Source organism: Chiloscyllium punctatum, chromosome 19 (assembly GCF_047496795.1).
Source record: "Chiloscyllium punctatum isolate Juve2018m chromosome 19, sChiPun1.3, whole genome shotgun sequence".
Taxonomy (NCBI): Eukaryota; Metazoa; Chordata; class Chondrichthyes; order Orectolobiformes; family Hemiscylliidae; genus Chiloscyllium; species Chiloscyllium punctatum.
Genome location: NC_092757.1, coordinates 61,328,210 through 61,348,073, shown reverse-complemented (window position 1 = coordinate 61,348,073; position 19,864 = coordinate 61,328,210). Strand labels below are relative to the sequence as shown.

The 19,864-nt window shown below is 42.0% G+C and overlaps 2 protein-coding genes across 2 annotated transcripts in view; one reads left to right on the top strand and one right to left on the bottom strand.

Moving 5' to 3' along the window:
• The window catches only part of LOC140491402 (uncharacterized), a 272,700-nt gene that overhangs the window by 181,903 nt on the left and 70,933 nt on the right, over positions 1-19,864 (bottom strand). The window lies entirely within an intron of this gene.
• LOC140491195 (myeloperoxidase-like) overlaps positions 1-19,864 on the top strand; it is a 121,347-nt gene that overhangs the window by 87,387 nt on the left and 14,096 nt on the right. Inside the window, exons 9-12 of the mRNA XM_072589174.1 lie at positions 3,252-3,412; positions 7,029-7,287; positions 10,579-10,749; positions 17,608-17,845. Of these exons, the coding sequence (XP_072445275.1) occupies positions 3,252-3,412; positions 7,029-7,287; positions 10,579-10,749; positions 17,608-17,845 (829 nt within the window). The remainder of the gene's footprint in view (positions 1-3,251; positions 3,413-7,028; positions 7,288-10,578; positions 10,750-17,607; positions 17,846-19,864) is intronic.

Genomic DNA, 19,864 nt, shown 5'->3' with positions numbered 1-19,864 from the left:
AAATGACAAAGGACATAAAAACATTCCAGTGATAGCTATATGTCAGGGAGTGGAAGGAACAGAGGAACGTAGTGAAATCACCAGGGAATTGGGACTGAGCAATTTGATGGAGATGCAGTTTGGCAAATCTTTGGGTTCTGATGGGCTTCATCCAAGGCTCTTAAAAGAGGTGTCCAAGAGTGTGATGCTGGAAAAGCACAGCCGGTCAGGCAGCATCCGAGGAGCAGAAGAATCAATGTTTCAGGCATAAGCCCCTCATCAGGATTGAGGCTTGTGGGCCAAGGGGGTTAAGAGATAGATAAGAGTGGAGTGGGGTTGGGGGGAAGGTAGGTGAGAATGCAATGTAGATGAAGGTAGGAGATGAAGGTGATACGCCGGAGAGGAGGGTAGAGCAGATAGATGGGAAGGAAGATGGATAAATAGGGCCATTCAAGAGGGCGGTGCCAGGTTGGAAGGTTGGGACTGATATAAGGTGGGAGGAGGGGAAACTGGTGAAACCTGGATCCTCTTAAAGAAGATAACTAATGAGGTTGTAGATTAATTGGTGTTAACCTTCCAAAATTCCCTAAATTGTGTAACGGCTCCATCAAACTGGAAAATAACATATCTAACCCTATATTCAAGAAGCTGGGAGTTGGGGGCAGGATGTGATAGAAAGAAACTATGAGTTAGATCGCTTGATGTCTTCTATGGGAAAGGTATTAGAATCAAGCATTAAAAAAGTTATAGCACCACACTTCCAAAAGCTCAATATAATCGAGAAGAACAAGCATGGCTCTAAGAAAAAGAAATCAATTCGTTGGAGCTCTTTGAAGGACTAACACATGATGTGACAAGAAGGGAGCTTGTTGATGTACTAGAGTTAGATTTGCAGAGAGCAACTGGCCAAGTGCCATATGAAAGGTTATTGGGCAAAGCAGGAGTCCATCACGTAAGGGGTAACATATTAGCATGGATAAAGATTGGTTGGCTGGTAGAAAACAGAGTATGAAGAAAAGCAACTTTTTCTAATTGGCAGAATGTGATGAGTGGAGACTTGTAAGAATCTGAGCTGGAGCTTTAGCTTTCTACAATTTATATCAGTGACTTAACTAAGGGCAGTGAATGCTTGGGAGTAAAATTTGCAGTTGACACAAAGATAGAAACAAAGTCAGTTGAGCATGAGTAGGCCATTTAGCTCATTGGCTCTGCTGTGCCGTTCAATATGATCATGATTGTAGCAATTAAAATGAGAAAAGTACGTTGCGAAAAGGACATAAGTAATTTGTCGATGGATGTAGATAGGTTTGGTGAGTGGGAAAGAATCAGAGAGTATTTTGTGGGGAAAATGTGAGGTTGTTCACTTTGGTAGGAAAAAAAAAAAGCAAAACATTATCTAGGTGAAGAATGATTGCCAAATTTCAAAGTGCAAGGGGGGACCTTGGTGTTCTAATTCATGAGCCACAAAATTTTAGTTTACAGATACAGTTTCATTTGTGGATTGTGGGATGAAGCATCATCCCAACATCCACAAACATAGCAGCATCAGAACATTATTTCAATGAGCCACCATACGCTACAGCACAGAGGAACTACACAGAACAGAGGAAAATCTGAGTATTCAAAAAGAATGGGTACCCAATGAACACAGTCCACTGATTTCTCAGCCACAAACCCAAACAGGGAGACAAGACGTGTCCAGAAACTCTCGTCATTCTCCCCTACATGAAAGACTACTCAAACCCATTGGCATTATGGTGGCCCACAAACCAACCAACGCACTAAAACAGCAGCTAAAAAACTTGAAAGACCCTATACAGACAACAAGCAAAACTAATGTCATGTACAAAATACCATACAAGAACTGTAACAAACACTACATTAGACAAATAGGCAGAAAACTAGCCACCAGGATACAAGAACATCAACTAGCCGCAATATGACACAACCCTCTCTCACTAGTATCCTTACATACAGATAAGGAAGGACACCACTTCGACTGGGACAACACATCCATCCTAGGACAAGCCAAACAGAGACAAGCATGAGAATTTCTAGAAGCATGGCATTCCAACTGGAACTCTATCAACAAACACATTGACTTGGACCCCATTTACCACTCCCTGAGAAAAAGAACTGGGAATGACCACCACAGGAAATGGCATCACACAGGAAATGACATCACCAACCTAAAGAAACCCAAACATATAAATAGAAAGCAGTAATCATCTTTGTCCACAGGCTCACTGAAGATGTTACCTACATTGATGACAAAATGTCTGAAAATGAGCCTTCCAGCTCAGTGAGCAAACCTACATCCAGAAGCCCAAACTGAGCTACAAATATTCTCAAAACTTGCTAGCATAACCATTGAAGAGTCATATAAGACTCAAAATCATTAACTCAGTTTCTCTGTCAGCAGATGCTGCCAGAATGAATGAGTTTCTCCAGAGCTTTCTGCTTTGATTTCAGATCTCCAGTCATTTTATTGTATAAAAGTAAGGAAGTCATGCTTCAGTTAAACATAATATCTCGGATACCGTGCACAGATTTATGGAACAGTGTAACTGTATTGAAAGCAGTTCAGAGGAGGTTTATATGTTGTTAGCTGAAATGAGTGGCTGTCTTATCAGGGATGGATTGACAGACAAGGCTTGTTTCCAGGGTGATCATGATAGTGAGGTGCTTTGATTCAAGGATATAACATCTTGAGCAGTAGCTTGTGGCTCAGAGGTAGTGACAGAGGCCTGAGTTCAAATCCTAACTCTCCTGTGCTGGACAAATCTGAACAAGTAGATGAGAAAAATCTATAAGATCTTGAGCAGCCTTTACCAGGTGGAAATACAAAGTTGCCTTCTGTGGATAAGTCCAGAACGAGGGACACTGTTTAAAATGAAAGGGAACCCTTTTCGGGCAGAGATGATAAGAATTATTTTCACTGAGGATTGTATAACTTTGGAACCCTGCCTCAGAAGGCAGGGGAAGCAGTCTCGTTGAATATTTTCAAGGGGATGTAGATAGATTCTTGTCAGGCAAGGGAGTCAATCATTATATGGAGTGATGAGAATGAGAAGTTAGGAAGACAAACAGATCAGCCATGATCGTGTTGCATGATGGAGCAGGCTGCCACTTTTATTATAAAAACAAATCTCCAGCCAAACTTTAACCACTATTTTGTCTTCTCAGAATCTAATTAACGTCGTCGTTATATTCAACATTTTCTATTTTTATTTCAGGTTCCTGAATTTGTCTTGCCTCTTTTAACTACACAGGTGACATACGTGCAAATGAGAATGTCAGGATCACAGTGTTCCATACAATGTTCCTCCGGGAACACAATCGCTTGGCGAGAGCACTGAAGAAACTGAACCCACATTGGAGTGGAGAAAAAATCTACCAGGAGGCGAGAAACATCATTGCAGCAATTCACCAGGTGGACCAAATGTGTGATCATCTCCTGATCCATGGATGTGGCCAGTGCACGTGCACACATCTGTAATTGTGCCCCTAGTTAAATAGTTAACAATGAGCAAAGAACAGTGCAGCACAGGAACAGGCCCTGAGGCCCACTAAGACTACACCGACATATATAACCTTTGTAGTGGGCCTAACCTAACTTAAAAAGCACAATTAATAACTGTCAAGCAAGTTGTTTTTAAGGGTGAATTGTTTATATTAAGATTTGATTAGATTCCCTACAGTGTGGAAAAGCCCTTCGGCCCAACAAGTCCACACTGACCCTCTGAAGAGCAACCCACCCAAACCCATTCCCCTACACTGAACCCTGACTAATGCACGTAACACTACGGGTAATTTAGCATATCCACTTCACCTGACCTGCACATCTTTGGACTGTGGGAGGAAACCAGAGCACCCAGAGGAAACCCACGCAAACACGTGGAGAATGTGCAAACTCCACACAGATAGTTGCACAAGACGGGAATTAAACACAGGACCCTGGCACTGTGAGGCAGCAGTGCTAACCACTGAGCCATCATGTCACCCTATTAACTTAGTTGAATAAATTTCATTGTTCCTTGAAGTGTACGAAACAATTAGAAAAAATGCAGTGTTTTTCAATTGAAACATTGCCAAAGATAAGTCAAGAAAAAGCCGAAGAGAATTAAATTTCATCTGATTACCAGTGTAAGGTAACTAATGTCTATCAACAGGTATCTGTTACTGGCCATTGCAATATCCACCTAGAAAGCTACCATGGCACAGTATAGGATGACGTCCCATGTTCTTACAAAGTAGTTAAACACTGGGAGTGTGTACCATGTATAAGATGTACTGCAACACCTCACTAAGGATTTTTTAGCAGCAACCTTCAAATTCATGACTTCGAAAATAATGAGGACAACAGATACATGGGAAATATTTTCCAAGAAGTATCACACCAACCTAACCTAGAACTATATTACTCTTCCTTTACTTCCACTAGGTCAACATTCTGGAGATCTTTCTCAATAATGGGGGTGTACCTGTAGCACATGGACTGCAATAGTTCAAGGCAACTAACTGCCACTTTCTCCAGGTTAACTAGAAATGGGAAATAAATAAGGAAGGGCTGGATGTGTTGAAATACATAAAAGTGGATAAATCCCCAGGACCTGATCAGGTATACCCTAGAACTCTGTGGGAAACTGGGAAAGTGATTGCTAGGCCTCTTGCTGAGATATTTGTCTCATCGATAGTCACAGGTGAGGTGTCGGAAGACTGGAGGTTGATTAATGTGGTGCCACTGTTTAAGAACGGTGGTAAGGACAAACCAGGCAATGATAGACCAGTGAGCCTGACGTTGGTGGTGGGCAGGTTGTTGGAGGCAATCCTGAGGGACAGGATGTACATGTATTTGGAAATGCAAGGACTGATTAGGGATAGTCAACACGGCTTTGTGCGTGGGAAATCATGTCTCATAAACTTGATTGAGTTTTTTGAAGAAGTAACAAAGAGGATTGATGAGGGCAGAGTGGTAGATGTGATCAATCTGGACTTCAGTAAGGCGTTCAACAAGGTTCCCCATGGGACACTGGTTAGCAAGGTTACATCTCATAGAATACAGGGAGAACTAGCCATTTGGAGACAGAACTGGCTCAAGGGTAGAAGACAGAGGGTGGTGGTGGAGGGTTGTTTTTCAGACTGGAGGCCTGAGACCAGTGGAGTGCCACAAGGATCGGCACTGGGTCCTCTACTTTTCATCATTTATATAAATGATTTGGATGTGAGAATAACAGATATAGTTAGTAAGTTTTCCAATAACACCAAATATGGAGGTGTAGTGGACAGCGAAGAGGGTTACCTCAAATGGGATTTTGATCAAATAGGCCAATGGGCTGAGAAGTGGCAGATGGAGTTTAATTTAGATAAATGTGAGGTGTAGCATTTTGGGAAAGCAAATCTTAGCAGGACTTACACACTTAATGGTAAGGTCGTAGGGAGTGTTGCTGAACAAAGAGACCTTGGAGTGCAGGTTCATAGCTCCTTGAAAGTGGAGTTGCAGGTAGATAGGATAGTGAAGAAGTTGTTTGGTATGCTTTCCTTTATTGGTCAGAGTATTGAGTACAGGAGTTGGGAGGTCATGTTGAGGCTATACAGGACATTCGTTAGGCCACTGATGGAATATTGCATGCAATTCTGGTCTCCTTCCTATCGGAAAGATGTTGTGAAACTTGAAAGGGTTCAGTAAAGATTTACAAGGATGTTGCCAGGCTTGGAGGATTTGAGCAATAAGAAGAGGTTGAATAGGCTAGGGCTGTTTTCCCGGGAGCATCGGAGGCTGAGGGGTGACCTTATAGAGGTTTAGAAATTATGAGGGGCAAGAATAGGATAAATAGACAAAGTCTTTTCCCTAAGGTGGGGGAATCCAGAACTAGAGGGCATAGGTTTAGGATGAGAGGGGGTAGATATTAAAGAGACCTAAGGGGCAACATTTTCACACAGAGGGTGGTACGTGTATGGAATGAGCTGCTAGAGGAAGTGGTGGAGGCTGGTACAGTTGCAACATTTAAAAGGCATCTGGATGGGTATGTGAATAGGAAGGGTTTAGAGGGATATGGGCCGTGTGTTGGCAGGTGGAACTAGATTGGTTTGGGATATCTGGTCGGCATGGACGGGTTGGACCGAAGGGTCTGTTTCCATGCTGTACATCTCTATGACTCTATGACTTTAAATGCTGGCCAAGCCAGAGATGCTTTCATCCTTGCAACGAATAGCCTAAAAGGGAAATTAAGGCATCAGTTCTGATATACATTTTCCATCATTTGTTTCACCTTTGCTCACTTGCTCATCCATCTTCCCTTCTTTCTCACTACCTAGTATAAACACTAAGCTTTCTTTTTCACACTTCCAAACCTATCCTGTAAAATAAATCATGGTATGTTTCGGAAGTTGCAGCAGGTTGGCAACAGATACATGCTGAAACAGCATATCTCTTCTATCTTTGCCAACAAAGAGAGAATTCAGCACAGAGTCTCTTTGGCACAACTTAATCTTGTTAACACGACAATCACCCCCACTGAGAGCAAGTCAGATTGCCTGCCACCAATCAAAAGGCAAAAAATGTTCCCCTGTTACATTCTCTGACAGATACACCCAGACCTCTGCATTATTTCATAACTTTCAAATCTCTGGTTTCTTTGTATTTTTGAGGAGAAATATTCTAAGTTAAAAGTCGTACTGATCTGGAGAAGAATTGGCAAAAAAAGTGGTTGAATATCAAATGGGTGATCACATTTTTCTGATAATTGATTACAGGTTATATCTCTGAGAAGGCAGGAATATTCTGTTTTGATGCACTAGAGTTACCTTATTTAAAATAAATGAAATCTTTGTTCCATGTGCTGATGTAAATTTGAACTCAATCTTAGAATTAGAGGGTAAATGGCAGCTGCAGTGCACTTCTTAATTCCTTATCGCCAAAATAGATTTCTTCCCCTTTTGTGGTAGGAATACTATACTCTTAACTTTCTGACATCAATCCTGTGATATGATTGATTTCCAGATTAATTCGCTTAGTGAGTTGTTTTCTCACCTTTCTTCACATACAGATAATTACCTACAGAGACTACCTACCCAAAATAATTGGCCCAAGAGCAATGAGGAAATACCTGCCCAAGTACAGAAGTTATAATAGTTCCATTGATCCAAGTATTAAGAATGCTTTTGCCACCGCAGCCTTCCGATTTGGTCATGGTACGATTCATGCAATCGTGCCACGTCTGAATGAAAGTTACAAGGAACATCACAAATTTCCCAATCTATTGCTGCGTAATTCCTTCTTCATTCCAGGGAAATTGATATACCAAGGTAAGAAGCACACTGTAACATGACTACCCTAGGTGTTGATGTATTGAATGGATACAGTTCATTTGATACAATATTGTCATTTCATTTTTTATATCGTTGGCTTTCGCATTGAGCCTAGTAAAATAATATCAGGATGATTGCCATAGAAGAGGAGAGTGAGGTAGAAAGGCAGGGAAGTTTAGAGAGGGAATTAAGAATTTAGTGTCCAGCTAAATGAAGGGTTGCCACCAATAATGGACTGAATAAAAAAATTAAAGATGTCACCTTTTGTTATCAAATCTTAAGTTATCTCGAGAAGGTGACTTAAAAGAAGTTCTGTGATTTGCATATTAATGAACCGAAACCTGGAACCCATTCTAAAAGATGAAAGAGTTAACAACAATCCAGCTTTGTTCAATATATCGTTTCAGTTGCAAGCCGTTGTCAATCCTTTGCTATAAATTCTGTGTCTTATGTTCCACAATCACCTGATGAAAGAGCTCCACTCTGAAAGCTAGTCCTTCCAAATAAACCTGTTGGACTATAAACTGACATTGTGTGATTTTTAACTTTGTACACCCCAGCAACACCAGCCTCTCCACATCATGGATTGAATAAAGTTGGAGATCTGCAACTTTCGACCCAAACTGGATAGCAGAGATTTCAGATCTATATGGCTAGGAATGTTATAGAGACTGGAAGGGATGAGAAGGGATTATTTAGGCCCTCACAACCTCCCAATAACTATAGTATTGAAGATTTGTGCTCCAGAACTAGCGAGCCAAGCAATTGTCTGGCCAAGCAATTCCAGTACAGTTACAAACACTGGGATCTTCTCAATATTAGGGCCATTGCCCAAGCATATTTATTCTAATACTCAGAATGATCTTGATGTTCTTAATCAACCACAGACATGTTTTGACATATGAAGGGACAGGTAACACTTGAACTCAGACACTGCCACTACACTACAATAGCCCTTTGCCCACATATTTCCTGTCAACAGCAGAACAATTCTAATCCATCAAATTAGTGCCAAGCCAGTCTAATCACAACCATCAATAAAGGGCATAACTGGTAGTTCTATTAAATCATTCAGCCATGACATGTTCATTGATTCTCAGTTTGGGTTCTGCTTGGACCACCAGTCTCCACACCTCATTTTGGCCTTGGTCCAAACATTGACAAAACAGCTGAAATACAGAGGTGCCATCAGAGTCTGAGACAACACTTAAGTGAATGCAGTAGTGAAAGTGATATCCATATGGAATAGCATATCAGGAAGAGGGTGCTTGGGTAATTAAATGGTGGCCAGAAGAAGAGGGGTCAGGATGTCCTTAAGGAAGGCCAGCTGAAAAGAATAGGAGCAGAAAGTAAAGGATGTCAACGCATGGAGTCAGGTACTTGCCGAAGCATGTTCAATGACTTCACATTTGTAAAAAGAGGTCAATGATTGCCTCTTCAAGTCACATCTCCTATCCATAAAACATCACCCTTACACACTGCTCAAAGTACCCCATGCTGATCACACAAACCTTAGCCCTCACTGAAACTTAGATCTCAGGCATAACATACAGATTCTCCATCTCGCCTTCACACACCATCCAATGACAGCAGCATGCCACAACCTTTCAATGCTGCTTTATCTCTCCAACTATTTGGCTCTGACAGGCACACCACCCAAATACAGTGCAACACAATTACTGACAATTTACACTCTGTATTAGAGGACCATAGGGCAGTGCCCTCATTTGAGACAGATGGCCAGTATAGCCTAAGCATTACCATGTCTCAGGCAAGATGTGAGGTTGAGAAGGCAGGATCTTCATGGTAATCTTAGTTGGTCCAGGAATCGAACACATGCTGTTGGGATCACTCTCCATCGCAAACAGCCACCCAGAAAACTCAGCTAAGATCGATTGCTGCCACCTTTTGTGAGCTGTTGCAATCTGAAGGCTGACTCTCAAGGCCCAGTGCTTCATAAGGGCATCTTTCAAAACCAATGGCAATCTCACTCAATGAAAGATAATTGTTTTCCAGACAGTACCTAGTAAAAGCTCTAGACTAAGGTTTGGCATCACAGGCCGAGTGCTATGGGAATATACAAAGAGATTTATTCTGTATGTATCGTTGGATATACTTTGGAATGAATTTATTACATAATTATTACTGTTAGTGCTGATTTTTATTTCAGGATTTTTGACCAAGAAGATTAGATAGTCCAGAGGAATGGAAAAGTTGTGGAGAAGCTGTGGTAGCCTTAAGATTTTAACTGAACCAGAATCTAATAAACTGCTCATTGATGGCCTGTCTGGAGGATTAGAATCCTGGATGCCTCCATCCTTCCTTCTCCTCCACTTCCTCATCTGCCTCCTCTTGCTCCTTGCAAAGTCTAGTAGAAAGCTACAATCTTGTGCCATCAAATCATACAATGCCCTTGAATTTGGGGACACACTGCAGTGATTACTGAAGTTCTCCCCAATGATCTACATATCTGAGGATTAATGTATCAGAATGCTGATGATTTGCTCTACAACATCCCCTGGTGGTCTGCATAGCTCCAATTGTGCACACAATGTCAGGTAGCAGAGGAAAGCATTGAGCAGGGAGCCCTTCTTACCAGGCTGACAAACATCGGTAGGTCCTAATGGTTTGCATATGGTGCGAGTGGCCAACTGGTGCAGGATGAAATTGGCATGATATCCTGTGACACAAGTGCAGCCAATATACATGCTAAGGGTATGCTAACCCTGGCTGTTCCAACACACCTTCCTAAAATGCGGCACCCATAAAATCAATGCCTTGCTACAGCATTGAGAGTCCCATTACCTGTAAAAACCACTTGCCTACCCCAACTGCCTCACTGTGGTGATTGATGACTGGGACTTGGAGTGGAGTTTTGAATGAGCTCAAGTTTATGGAGAGTCAAAGGTAGGAGGTCAGTCAGGAGAGAATTGTAATAGTAAGATCTAGAGGTAATAAAGATATGGAGGCAGATTTTACTAACAGTTAAATGGAAGCATAGGTGGAGTCTGTAACCTCCTGCCTGTACCTCTTTCCACTCATTGATAATTCCTAATCTCATTGCCCTTTGTTAACTCTTTACCTCCTAAAGTTTAAAGGATTGATTTTGCCTTTATATTTACATGGCACCTCATTCTTCTCATGCTTTTTCTACTTCCCTTCCCTCTCCTTTAGCCCATAATTGTGCGGACTTTGCCTTGTCTCCCCAAGTGCAACACCACAGACTGATTAATAGTCCTCGAAATGTTTAGAGAATTTCAGTAAAAAACGTTCTTCCTTGCATTTTAGGTGGAATTGATCCATTTCTTCGTGGATTAATTAAATATCCAAACAAACTAATGAAGCAAGATATCGTTCTTGTGAGTGACTTGTATGATCATCTGTTTGAAAATGTTAGTCAGGTGGCTGATGACTTGGCTTCACTGAACATGCAACGAGGCCGGGATCATGGACTTCCAGGTAATGGAGAATGCAAAGTCAAGTATGAAGTGATGCAGTTTTAGTGCCTTTTGTATTTCATCCAAGGGACCAAATAGAGTATAAATGAGGGGAGGGGAAAGATCCTGTGAAGAGTGAGGGCATAGCATGAAAGTGCATTATGGTATACACTGCTGCACTGAGTATACAGGGAGTCAATGTTTATGGATGTGGTGCGAATCAAGCAGGCTGTTTTGTCCTGGATAATCATAGAATCTTAGAATCCCTATACTGCAGAAAGAGACCAATCAGTTCATCAAATCTGCACTGACTCTCCAAAGGGCATAGCTTCCAGACCCAGGCCTCTTTCCTATCCCCATAACTCCACATTTCCCATTGCTAATCTGCATAGCCTGCACATCTCTGGATGCTGCAGAGCAATTTAGCATGGCCAAACCACTTAACCCTGCACATCTTTTGGGCTGTGGGAGGAAACCAGAGCAGCCAGAGGAAACCCATACAGACAGTGGGAGAATGTGCAAACTCCACACAGACAGTTGTCCAAGGTTGGAGTCAGCAGTGAGGCAGCAGTGCTAAACACTGAGCCATCATGTCACCCATATAAATGATGATGCAAAGCTTCTTGAGTTTGTTGGAGCTGCATATGTCCAGACAAGTGAGGAGGATTCCATGGCACCCCTGACTTATAGATAGTTGACAGGCATTGGGGGAATGAGGAAATGAGTTACTTACTGCAGGATTCCTAGCCTTTGATCTTCTCTTGTAGCGATAGTGTGGTTATTCCAGTTCAATTTCTGATCAGTCATAACCTACAGGATGTTGAAAATGAGGGGCTTCAGTGATGGCTAACGCCAATTTCCAATCATGAATTTTGAAGCAGTAATGTACAGAGGATGCAACAGAAATTTTGACTAGAGCAAAACAGAAATTGCTGGAGAGACATACCCGGTCTTATAGCATCTGTGTAGAGAAAGCAGAGATTCAGGGCCAGTGACCCGTCTTCTGAAATTCTTGTTATACCTTGCAAAGTGCATTTAAGAGCACACTGCAAGCAGAGACAGTCCACATTTCAGCATAAAGATGAAAAATGGCCTTCACCAAGTTGTATCGACCATAGTGATACTCTTTTGCAACACATTTTCAAAGACATCACTTACTTTGAGTGACTGACCATGCACTCACCTCGATGATGCTATGTATCTGGAATCTTCAGCAGCTTAAGGGGCACAGATGTAGTTTTGGGAGGAGATTTCAGATGCAGTTTGTTTGGGACAGATTTTTGCAGCTTTAAAGAGTGCATTCCACTCTTCATACCTGTGAAATGTTCCAGTAATGTGAGGGAAATTCTCCAGTTCTCTAACCCACTGGATGTAATGATGCCCAGAAGGTCTGTCGTTCAGTTGGGAATTTTTTGGTGGTACTTTAAGTTTTGTCTTGAGACTACAGACTCAGAAAGAGACACACATTCTGTCCTCTGAGAAGGCCCTCTGGTATGAGATGCCTCTCAGGTGCTTCAGTTGTCAGCGACATGCCTTCTCCAGAATCAAGGATTATGGAGGTTTTTAACGATGATGACAGTAAAGGTTGCTGGAAGTCTCAGTGAAGACTGCCATCAGTACCTGAACAAGTTTCCCATTTCACCTGGCCCGCCTGCATTGTTCTCACGGCTGTTTTAATTGAACATTTCTGTACTATTTACAGCCTCACTGTTCTCCACCGCTCCCAAAATCTAAACTCCAGTCAGTTTTACACCAGAGGAGAGTTCCCATCTCTGTCGTACAAGTGCAGCCCCTGATTCTTCTAATAATTTTGTTTTGTTCAGCTATTTAACTGACTTCTTGGCTGAAAATCCAGGCATTTCATAACGGTTGAATTATTTGACCCCTGTCTGACTGACAGATCTATTTTGCATTCTCTGCTGACAATTTCACAGTGTTTATTTGTGAGGTGGAGAAGTTTCAAAGGCCTACAAATTCTGCTGTTGATAATTCAAAGGATCTGAATAACTGACACACTTATTATTTTGTATAAGAAGGACTATTTGTTAGCACTGCATGAATAACTCTTAAAAAGAACCTGTAATGACAATAGGATGCATTGTTTTTATACAATCAACAGTGGGTGATTGGGACTGAAAGTAGTATCTCCCTAGTATGGGCATAGGAAGAGCCATGGTGAAACCATGAATGGTGAGAGTTGAAGGACACTAACCTTTGCATCATAGCTGGGATGATTCCTCTAGGACCAAGTGAGTCTTTTTGAACAGCCTGCCTCAGCACCCATATGGCTCCCTCAGACCTCCTTATAGATTGACATGCCTGACTGTCCCCCCTCACCAACAATGAAGAGCCTGTCTTCTCTGGCATTTTCTCCTGAGGCAATTAAGCCAAGCCAGGAGTTTTCCCAACTCCCATCAGGATGGCATGATGGCTCAGTGGTTTTCTGCCTCACAGCACTAGGCCCCTGGATTCAATTCCACCCTCAGGCAACTGTCTGTGTGGAGTTTGCACATTCTCCCTGTGTCTGCGTGGGTTTCCTCTGGGTAGTCTGGCTTCCTCTAACAATCCAAAGATGTTGGTCATGCTAGAATGCTCATAGCGAGTAGGAATGTGCCGCCTAGATGGATTACCCATGGAAAATGCAGGGTTACAGGGATTGAGTGGGATGGTCTTTGGAGGGACATTGTGGGCTGAATGGCCTACTTCCACAATGTAGGGACTGTGATTCCATTGCCCTTCTCAAACATCCAGGTCAATTTATTGGATAAATAAATTACTCCTTCACTCCACACTGGAAAGACCAAAACCATTCTCTTTCATTCCCTCACAAAAATATTCCACCTTTTCCCTGATTCCATTCATTTGTCTGTCAGTCCATTCAGGCTGACATCACCATCAGCAATCCAATTTTTGTCTTGATCTTGAACTTCCACATTCAACTTAATTCCATGTTCACTCATTTCTGACTCATTAAGCCTTTGTGGTAATTGAAACATTTTCTTCAACAGCCTCCCAACCTCAAACTCCACTCCCCAGGACCTCTCTCACATGATGGTAGGCTCCCATTATCATGTTTATTGTCTGTAATGTCCACATATTTCCAATTTCCCAAAACATTAGTTTCAATTCTATTTTCTTGGTGTTGAAATTCTCCCATGAAATTGCACTTTTCTGATTTTGCAAACATGAAGAATTATGATCTCTTAGAGTCATAGAATCATAGAGACATACAGCATGGAAACAGACCCTTTGGTCTAACTTGTCCACTTCGACCAGATATCCTAACCCAATCTAGTCCTACCTTCCAGCACTCAACCCAAATCCCTCCAAACCCTTCCTATTCATATACCCATCCAAATGCCTCTTAAATGTTGCAATTGTACCAGCCTCCATCACTTCCTCCGGTAACCCATTCCATACACGTACCACCCTCTGTGTGGAAAGGTTGCCCCGTAGGTCTCTTTTATATCTTGCCTCTCTCACCCTAAACCTATGCCCTCTAGTTCTGCACCCCCCGACCCCAGGGAAAAGATTTTGTCTATTTATCCTATCCATGTCACTCATATTTTAAAAACCGCTATAAGGTCACCCCTCAGCCTCTGACCACCATGGAAAACAGCCCCAGCCTATTCAACCTCTCCCTATAGCTCAAATCATTCAACCCTGGCAACATCCTTGTAAATATTTTCTGAACCCTTTCAAGTTTCACAAAGTCTTTCCGATAGGAAAGCGACCAGAATTGCCACGCAATATTCTAACAGTGGCCTAACCAACATCCTGTACAGATGCAACATAACCGCCCAACTCCTGTACTCAATACTCTGACCAATTAAGGAAAGCATACCAAATGCCTTCTTCACTATCCTATCTATCTGCAACTCCACTTTCAAGGAGCTATGAACCTGTGCTCCAAGGTCTCCTTGTTCAGCAACACTCCCTAGGACCTTACCATTAAGTGTATAGGTCCTGCTAAGATTTGCTTTCCGAAAATGCAGAACCTCACATTTATCTAAATTAAACTCCATCTGCCGCTTCTCAGCGTATTGGTCCATCTGATCAAGATCCTGTTGTAATCTGAGGTAACCTTCTTCGCTGTCCAGTACACCTCCAATTTTGGTGTCATCAGCAAACTTACTAACGATACCTCTTATACTCACATCCAAACCATTTATATAAATGATGAAATGTAGTGGACCCAGCATTGATCCTTGTGGCACTCCACTGGTCACAGACCTCCAGTCTGAAAAACAACCCTCCACCACCACCTTCTGTCTTCTACCTTTGAGCCAGTTCTGTATCCAAATGGCTAGTTCTCCCTGTATTCCATTAGATCTAACCTTGCTAACAGTCACCCATGGGGAACCTTGTCGAACGCCTTACTGAAGTCCAGATAGATCATATCTACCATTCTGCTGTCATCGATCCTCTTCATTATTTCTTCAAAAAACTCAGTCAAGTTTGTGAGACATGATATCCCACGCACAAAGCCACATTGACTATCCCTAATTAGTCCTTGCCTTTCCAAATATATGTACATCCTGTCCCTCAGGATTCCCTCCAACAACCTGCCCACCACTGACATCAGGCTCACTAATCTATAGTTCCCTGGCTTGTCTTTACCACGTTTCATAATTAGTGGCATTAAGTTAGCCAACTTCCTGTCTTCCGGCACCTCACCAGTGACTATCGATAATACAAATATCTCAGTAAAAGACCCAGAAATCAGTTCCCTAGCTTCCCACAGAGTTCTAGGGTACACCTGATCAGGTCCTGGGGATTTATCTCCTTTTATGCATTTCAAGACATCCAGCACTTACTCCTCTGTAACATGGACAGATGTCACCATCTATTTCCCGATATTCTCTATCTTCCATGTCCTTTTCCACAGTAAAATACTCATTGAGTATCTCCCCCATCTCCTGCGGCTCCACACAAAGGCCGCCTTGCTGATCTTTGAGGGGCCCTATTCTCTCCCTAGTTAGCCTTTGTCAATGCATTTGTAAAAACCCTTTGGATTCTCCTTAATTCTATTTGCCAAAGCTATCTCATGTCCCCTATTTGCCCTCCTGATTTCCCTCTTCAGTATACTCCTACTGCCTTTATACTCTTCTAAGGATTCACTTGATCTATCCTGTCTATGCCTGACATATGCTTCCTTCCTTTTCTTAACCAAACCCTTAATTTCTTTCCTCATCAGCTTTCCCTATCCTACCAGCCTTTTCTTTCACCCTAACAGGAATATACTTTCTCTGGACTCTCGTTATCTCATGAAGTTTAATGAGAATTGATGACCCACCACATCTTAAGGTCTGGAGAAAAATTCCTGAGAAATCCAAGATCAAATTTGACAATTGATGTGCACTTTGGGATACTGACAAACAGTTTTGATTCCAGTCAGACTGGATTTTCACTCTGGTGCAGAGATGAAATGTTTCCTGGCTCTGCAGACGCAACCAGGAAAATACTTACTCAGAAGGTTGAGTTTACATTCCAGGTTCAGGGAATTCCCTGGGAGTTAGGTCAGGTTGATCCCAGATTGAGAGAGGAAACTGGCCACACAAGTCTCCACCATGCACCAGCACAGTGTGGAAGATTGAAAACTAATGAAACCAAAATAGCCCTCCAGCCCACATACTTTATAACCCCTCCCTCCCACACACACTGCCGCTGCCACTTCCATATCAACCCCTATTCACTGTAGCCCAGTTCCCATGCCCATTACCCTCATTACCCTCCATACCATCCAGGCCAGATGATATCCCTTTACTCACCCCATGTTCCCTAGTAACCCCCTGGAGCCAATGTTTCTCCATAAGGTCTACACCAACCCATATTCCTCCCCCATTATCCCAAGGACCCTTTATATCTCCGATGCTAACTTACTGCTGACATGCCAAAGGGGTAGGGTAGGTAAGCACAAAACAAATAGGAACAGCAGTAGGCCATCTGGCCCCTCAAGCCTACCCATTCATTCAATAAGAGCATGGTTGATCTTCTCATGGACTCATGCCACTTATCCACCCGCTCACCATACCCCTTAATTCCTTTTGAAAATCCATCTTATCTTTGCCTTCAAAACATTCAACAAGGGTTGGGGGTGGGTGAGTCTGGGTGGGATGGTCTCCACAGATGTCAGTGTGGACTCGATGGGCTGAATAGCCTGGTTCAACACTGTAAGGATTCTATGATTCTATTCTATCATTCAGTACACCACTATGAATAACACAACAACCTTATTAGCTGAGAGATCCTCTTTGAGGCTGAAGGTATACTCCAATACTGCACTCATTCGGAATCATTGGCTTCCTTCTCTCCTAAAACAGTCAGATTATTGCATTGCAACCCATTCCATCATTCCATCCTGCTTGCATATTTATGACATTTATAAGGTATAGTTTCAGTTCAACAAATATATATTGCTAACATTTTTTAAATTCATCTGTTCCCTGGAGTGGGAAGTCGTGAACTAGAAGGCAGAAGTTTAGGATGAGAAGGGAGAGATTTAAAAGGGACCTAAGGGGCAACTGTTTCACACAAAGGGTGGTACATGTATGGAATGAGCTGTCAGAGGAAGTGGTGGAGGCGAGTACAAATACAACATTTAAAAAGCAACTGGATGGGTACATGAATAGGAAGAGTTTAGAAGGATATGGGCCAAGTGCTGACAAATGGGGCTAGATTAATTTAGAATATCTGGTCAGCATGGACTGAAGGGCCTGTTTCCGTGCTGTCCTTCTCTATGACTCTATGACTCTACCTAAACTCAGATGCCAATCATAGCCTCTGCTTCATTACAGTTTCAATTGGCAGTTGATTGGTTGCCATTTCCATCATGCCTATAAACTAACATTTCCTTTTCTTTTTACCAAATATCACAAAGGATACAATTCCTGGAGAAGATTCTGCGGTCTGAGTGCACCGAAAAATAAGAAGGAATTCAGCAAAGTTCTCAAAAACCCAACAGTAGCAAATAATCTCATCAAACTGTATGGAACTCCAGAAAACATTGACTTGTGGCTGGCAAGAATCATTGAACCCTTTGTGAAGTATGGAAGAGTAGGCCAGTTGTTCGCCTGTCTGATAGGAAAGCAATTCCAAGAATTGAGGGATGGAGACAGGTAATGGAAAATGGTATCAAAAAAAAAATCTTGTGACGTTTGTATTGCAAAAACATGGATTTTCCACTGAGCTTCACTCTGTGTGGAGTTGCCACAGCACAGTGTTGCTGGGGGGAATGTATATCACCCCAATATAGGTAGGTTATGTTCAGGTGGAAAATCAGTACATTAAAAATTTGGATACCAACCCCAATCGATCTTCAATCCAGCATCTTCTATTCTTAACAGAAACGGGGTGATGTTTGAGAATTGAATTGAGTAATCAACCCACTTCCATGAAGAAAATTGACAACTGAACATGGTTATGTACCTCATTTAGTGACTGCCTTAAATTTGATCCTGAAACATCAAGTTTTCCAGACCTTTGGTAACTGGAGAGTCGAAAAGGAACCTTGTCTTTTTGCTTATCTGCTGTCTACTTAAACAATTTATCTCTCTGATTCTTTCCACAAGAGTTTAATTTTTTTATGAAGTGTAATAAAGTATTGAGCAGACCTTTGTGGCAATGATTTTGGAGCTGAACCATTATTGTTGGTGGGTGGAGGGTGATATTCTCTCTGATGCAGAACACACCAAAGCAAAATAAGAAGTAATTGTGCATGCATGTCATGTTGATCCTTTGTAGAGGAATTTCTCTACCAGTTCTGATGGAACTGGAACAGCAAAAAATAAGTAGGCGGGACCAACCAATTGCTCAATAGCTACTGAAACCAGAGTTAACGCTTGGGGCCAGTGACCCTTCTTCAGAACCTGATTCTATTCAGGACTCTTCTGAAAATGGTTCATTGGACACAAAACATTACCTCCATCTTCTCTCCATAGATGCTGCCAGACCTGCTGAGTTTCTCCAGCAATTTCTGCTTTTGTTTCAGGTTTCCAGCCTCCGCAGTTCATTGTTTTATTGTTGCTGAAAATCTCGTGTTTGCAGTTCTTGCCACTGATGTGTTCGTGCTAAATATCAATTTATAGATTACACAAAAGTATGTGCTGGAGCCTAGGGACTGGGTGTGCCCTTTCAACTCCTAATTCACCGACAATTTCCGAAACTTTAATGCCGAAAACGGCAGTAATACAGGGAGATGTAAGATGAAGCGGCTCCATATTATTTTCAGTGATTGATAATTTCTTCCCCTTAAAGAACATTCACTTGTAAAGAGAAGAAGCAACTTTTGGAAGGATGCATTGCTACTAATTTGTCCTTTTCTCTGTTCTAGCCTGGCAGCCTCTCTCATCTTTAATTTATCATCAGGAGCCTATCCAGTTTCTGGAGCCAGTTTCTAAAGAAATTACATGCATTTCTTTCATGTTCTGAGATGTTACTGTATTTGAATAATATTACAATCAACATAAGGTCCCAGATGCTAAATGGATTGAATTCTCTTATGAAGATACTATTGCAACATAAGATAAATTTAGCTAATTGTAACTAATTTTCAGTTGCTACAAGACAAATTTGTTCGGAATTTAACATAAATTAGCAACCTTATTCAGGCTTTTTGTTTGACTCAAATTGAATCTGAACTCCCTGAACCAAGACGTAATGGGCTGACCACAGAGCAAGTTTCTATATTGTAGAAATTCATCAGTATGTGAGAAATACTCTGATTCCTGTTCCTTAATAAAACAACTGGCTCAGAGAAACCAAGAAAGCGGTGGAGAAATTATAAAATTGTTATGAGTACATGAGAAACTGAAACAAAATCAGTTATAAGAACAATTAATTTTTTTTTAAGAATCCCTGCAGTGTGGAAACAGGTCATTTGGCCAATGCATCCCCTCCCTCCCCCAACCCGGCCTATTCCTGTAACCCTGTATTTTCCGTGGCTAAACCACCTCCGGGGCAATTTCCCATGGCCAATCCGCCTAACCTGCACATCTTTGTATTGTGGGAGGAAACCGGAGAACCTGGAGGTAACCAACACAGACACAAGTAGAATGTCCGAACTCCACACAGACAGTCGCCCAAGGCTGGAATCAAACCCAAGTCGATGGCGCTGTGAGATTGCCGTGCTAACCACT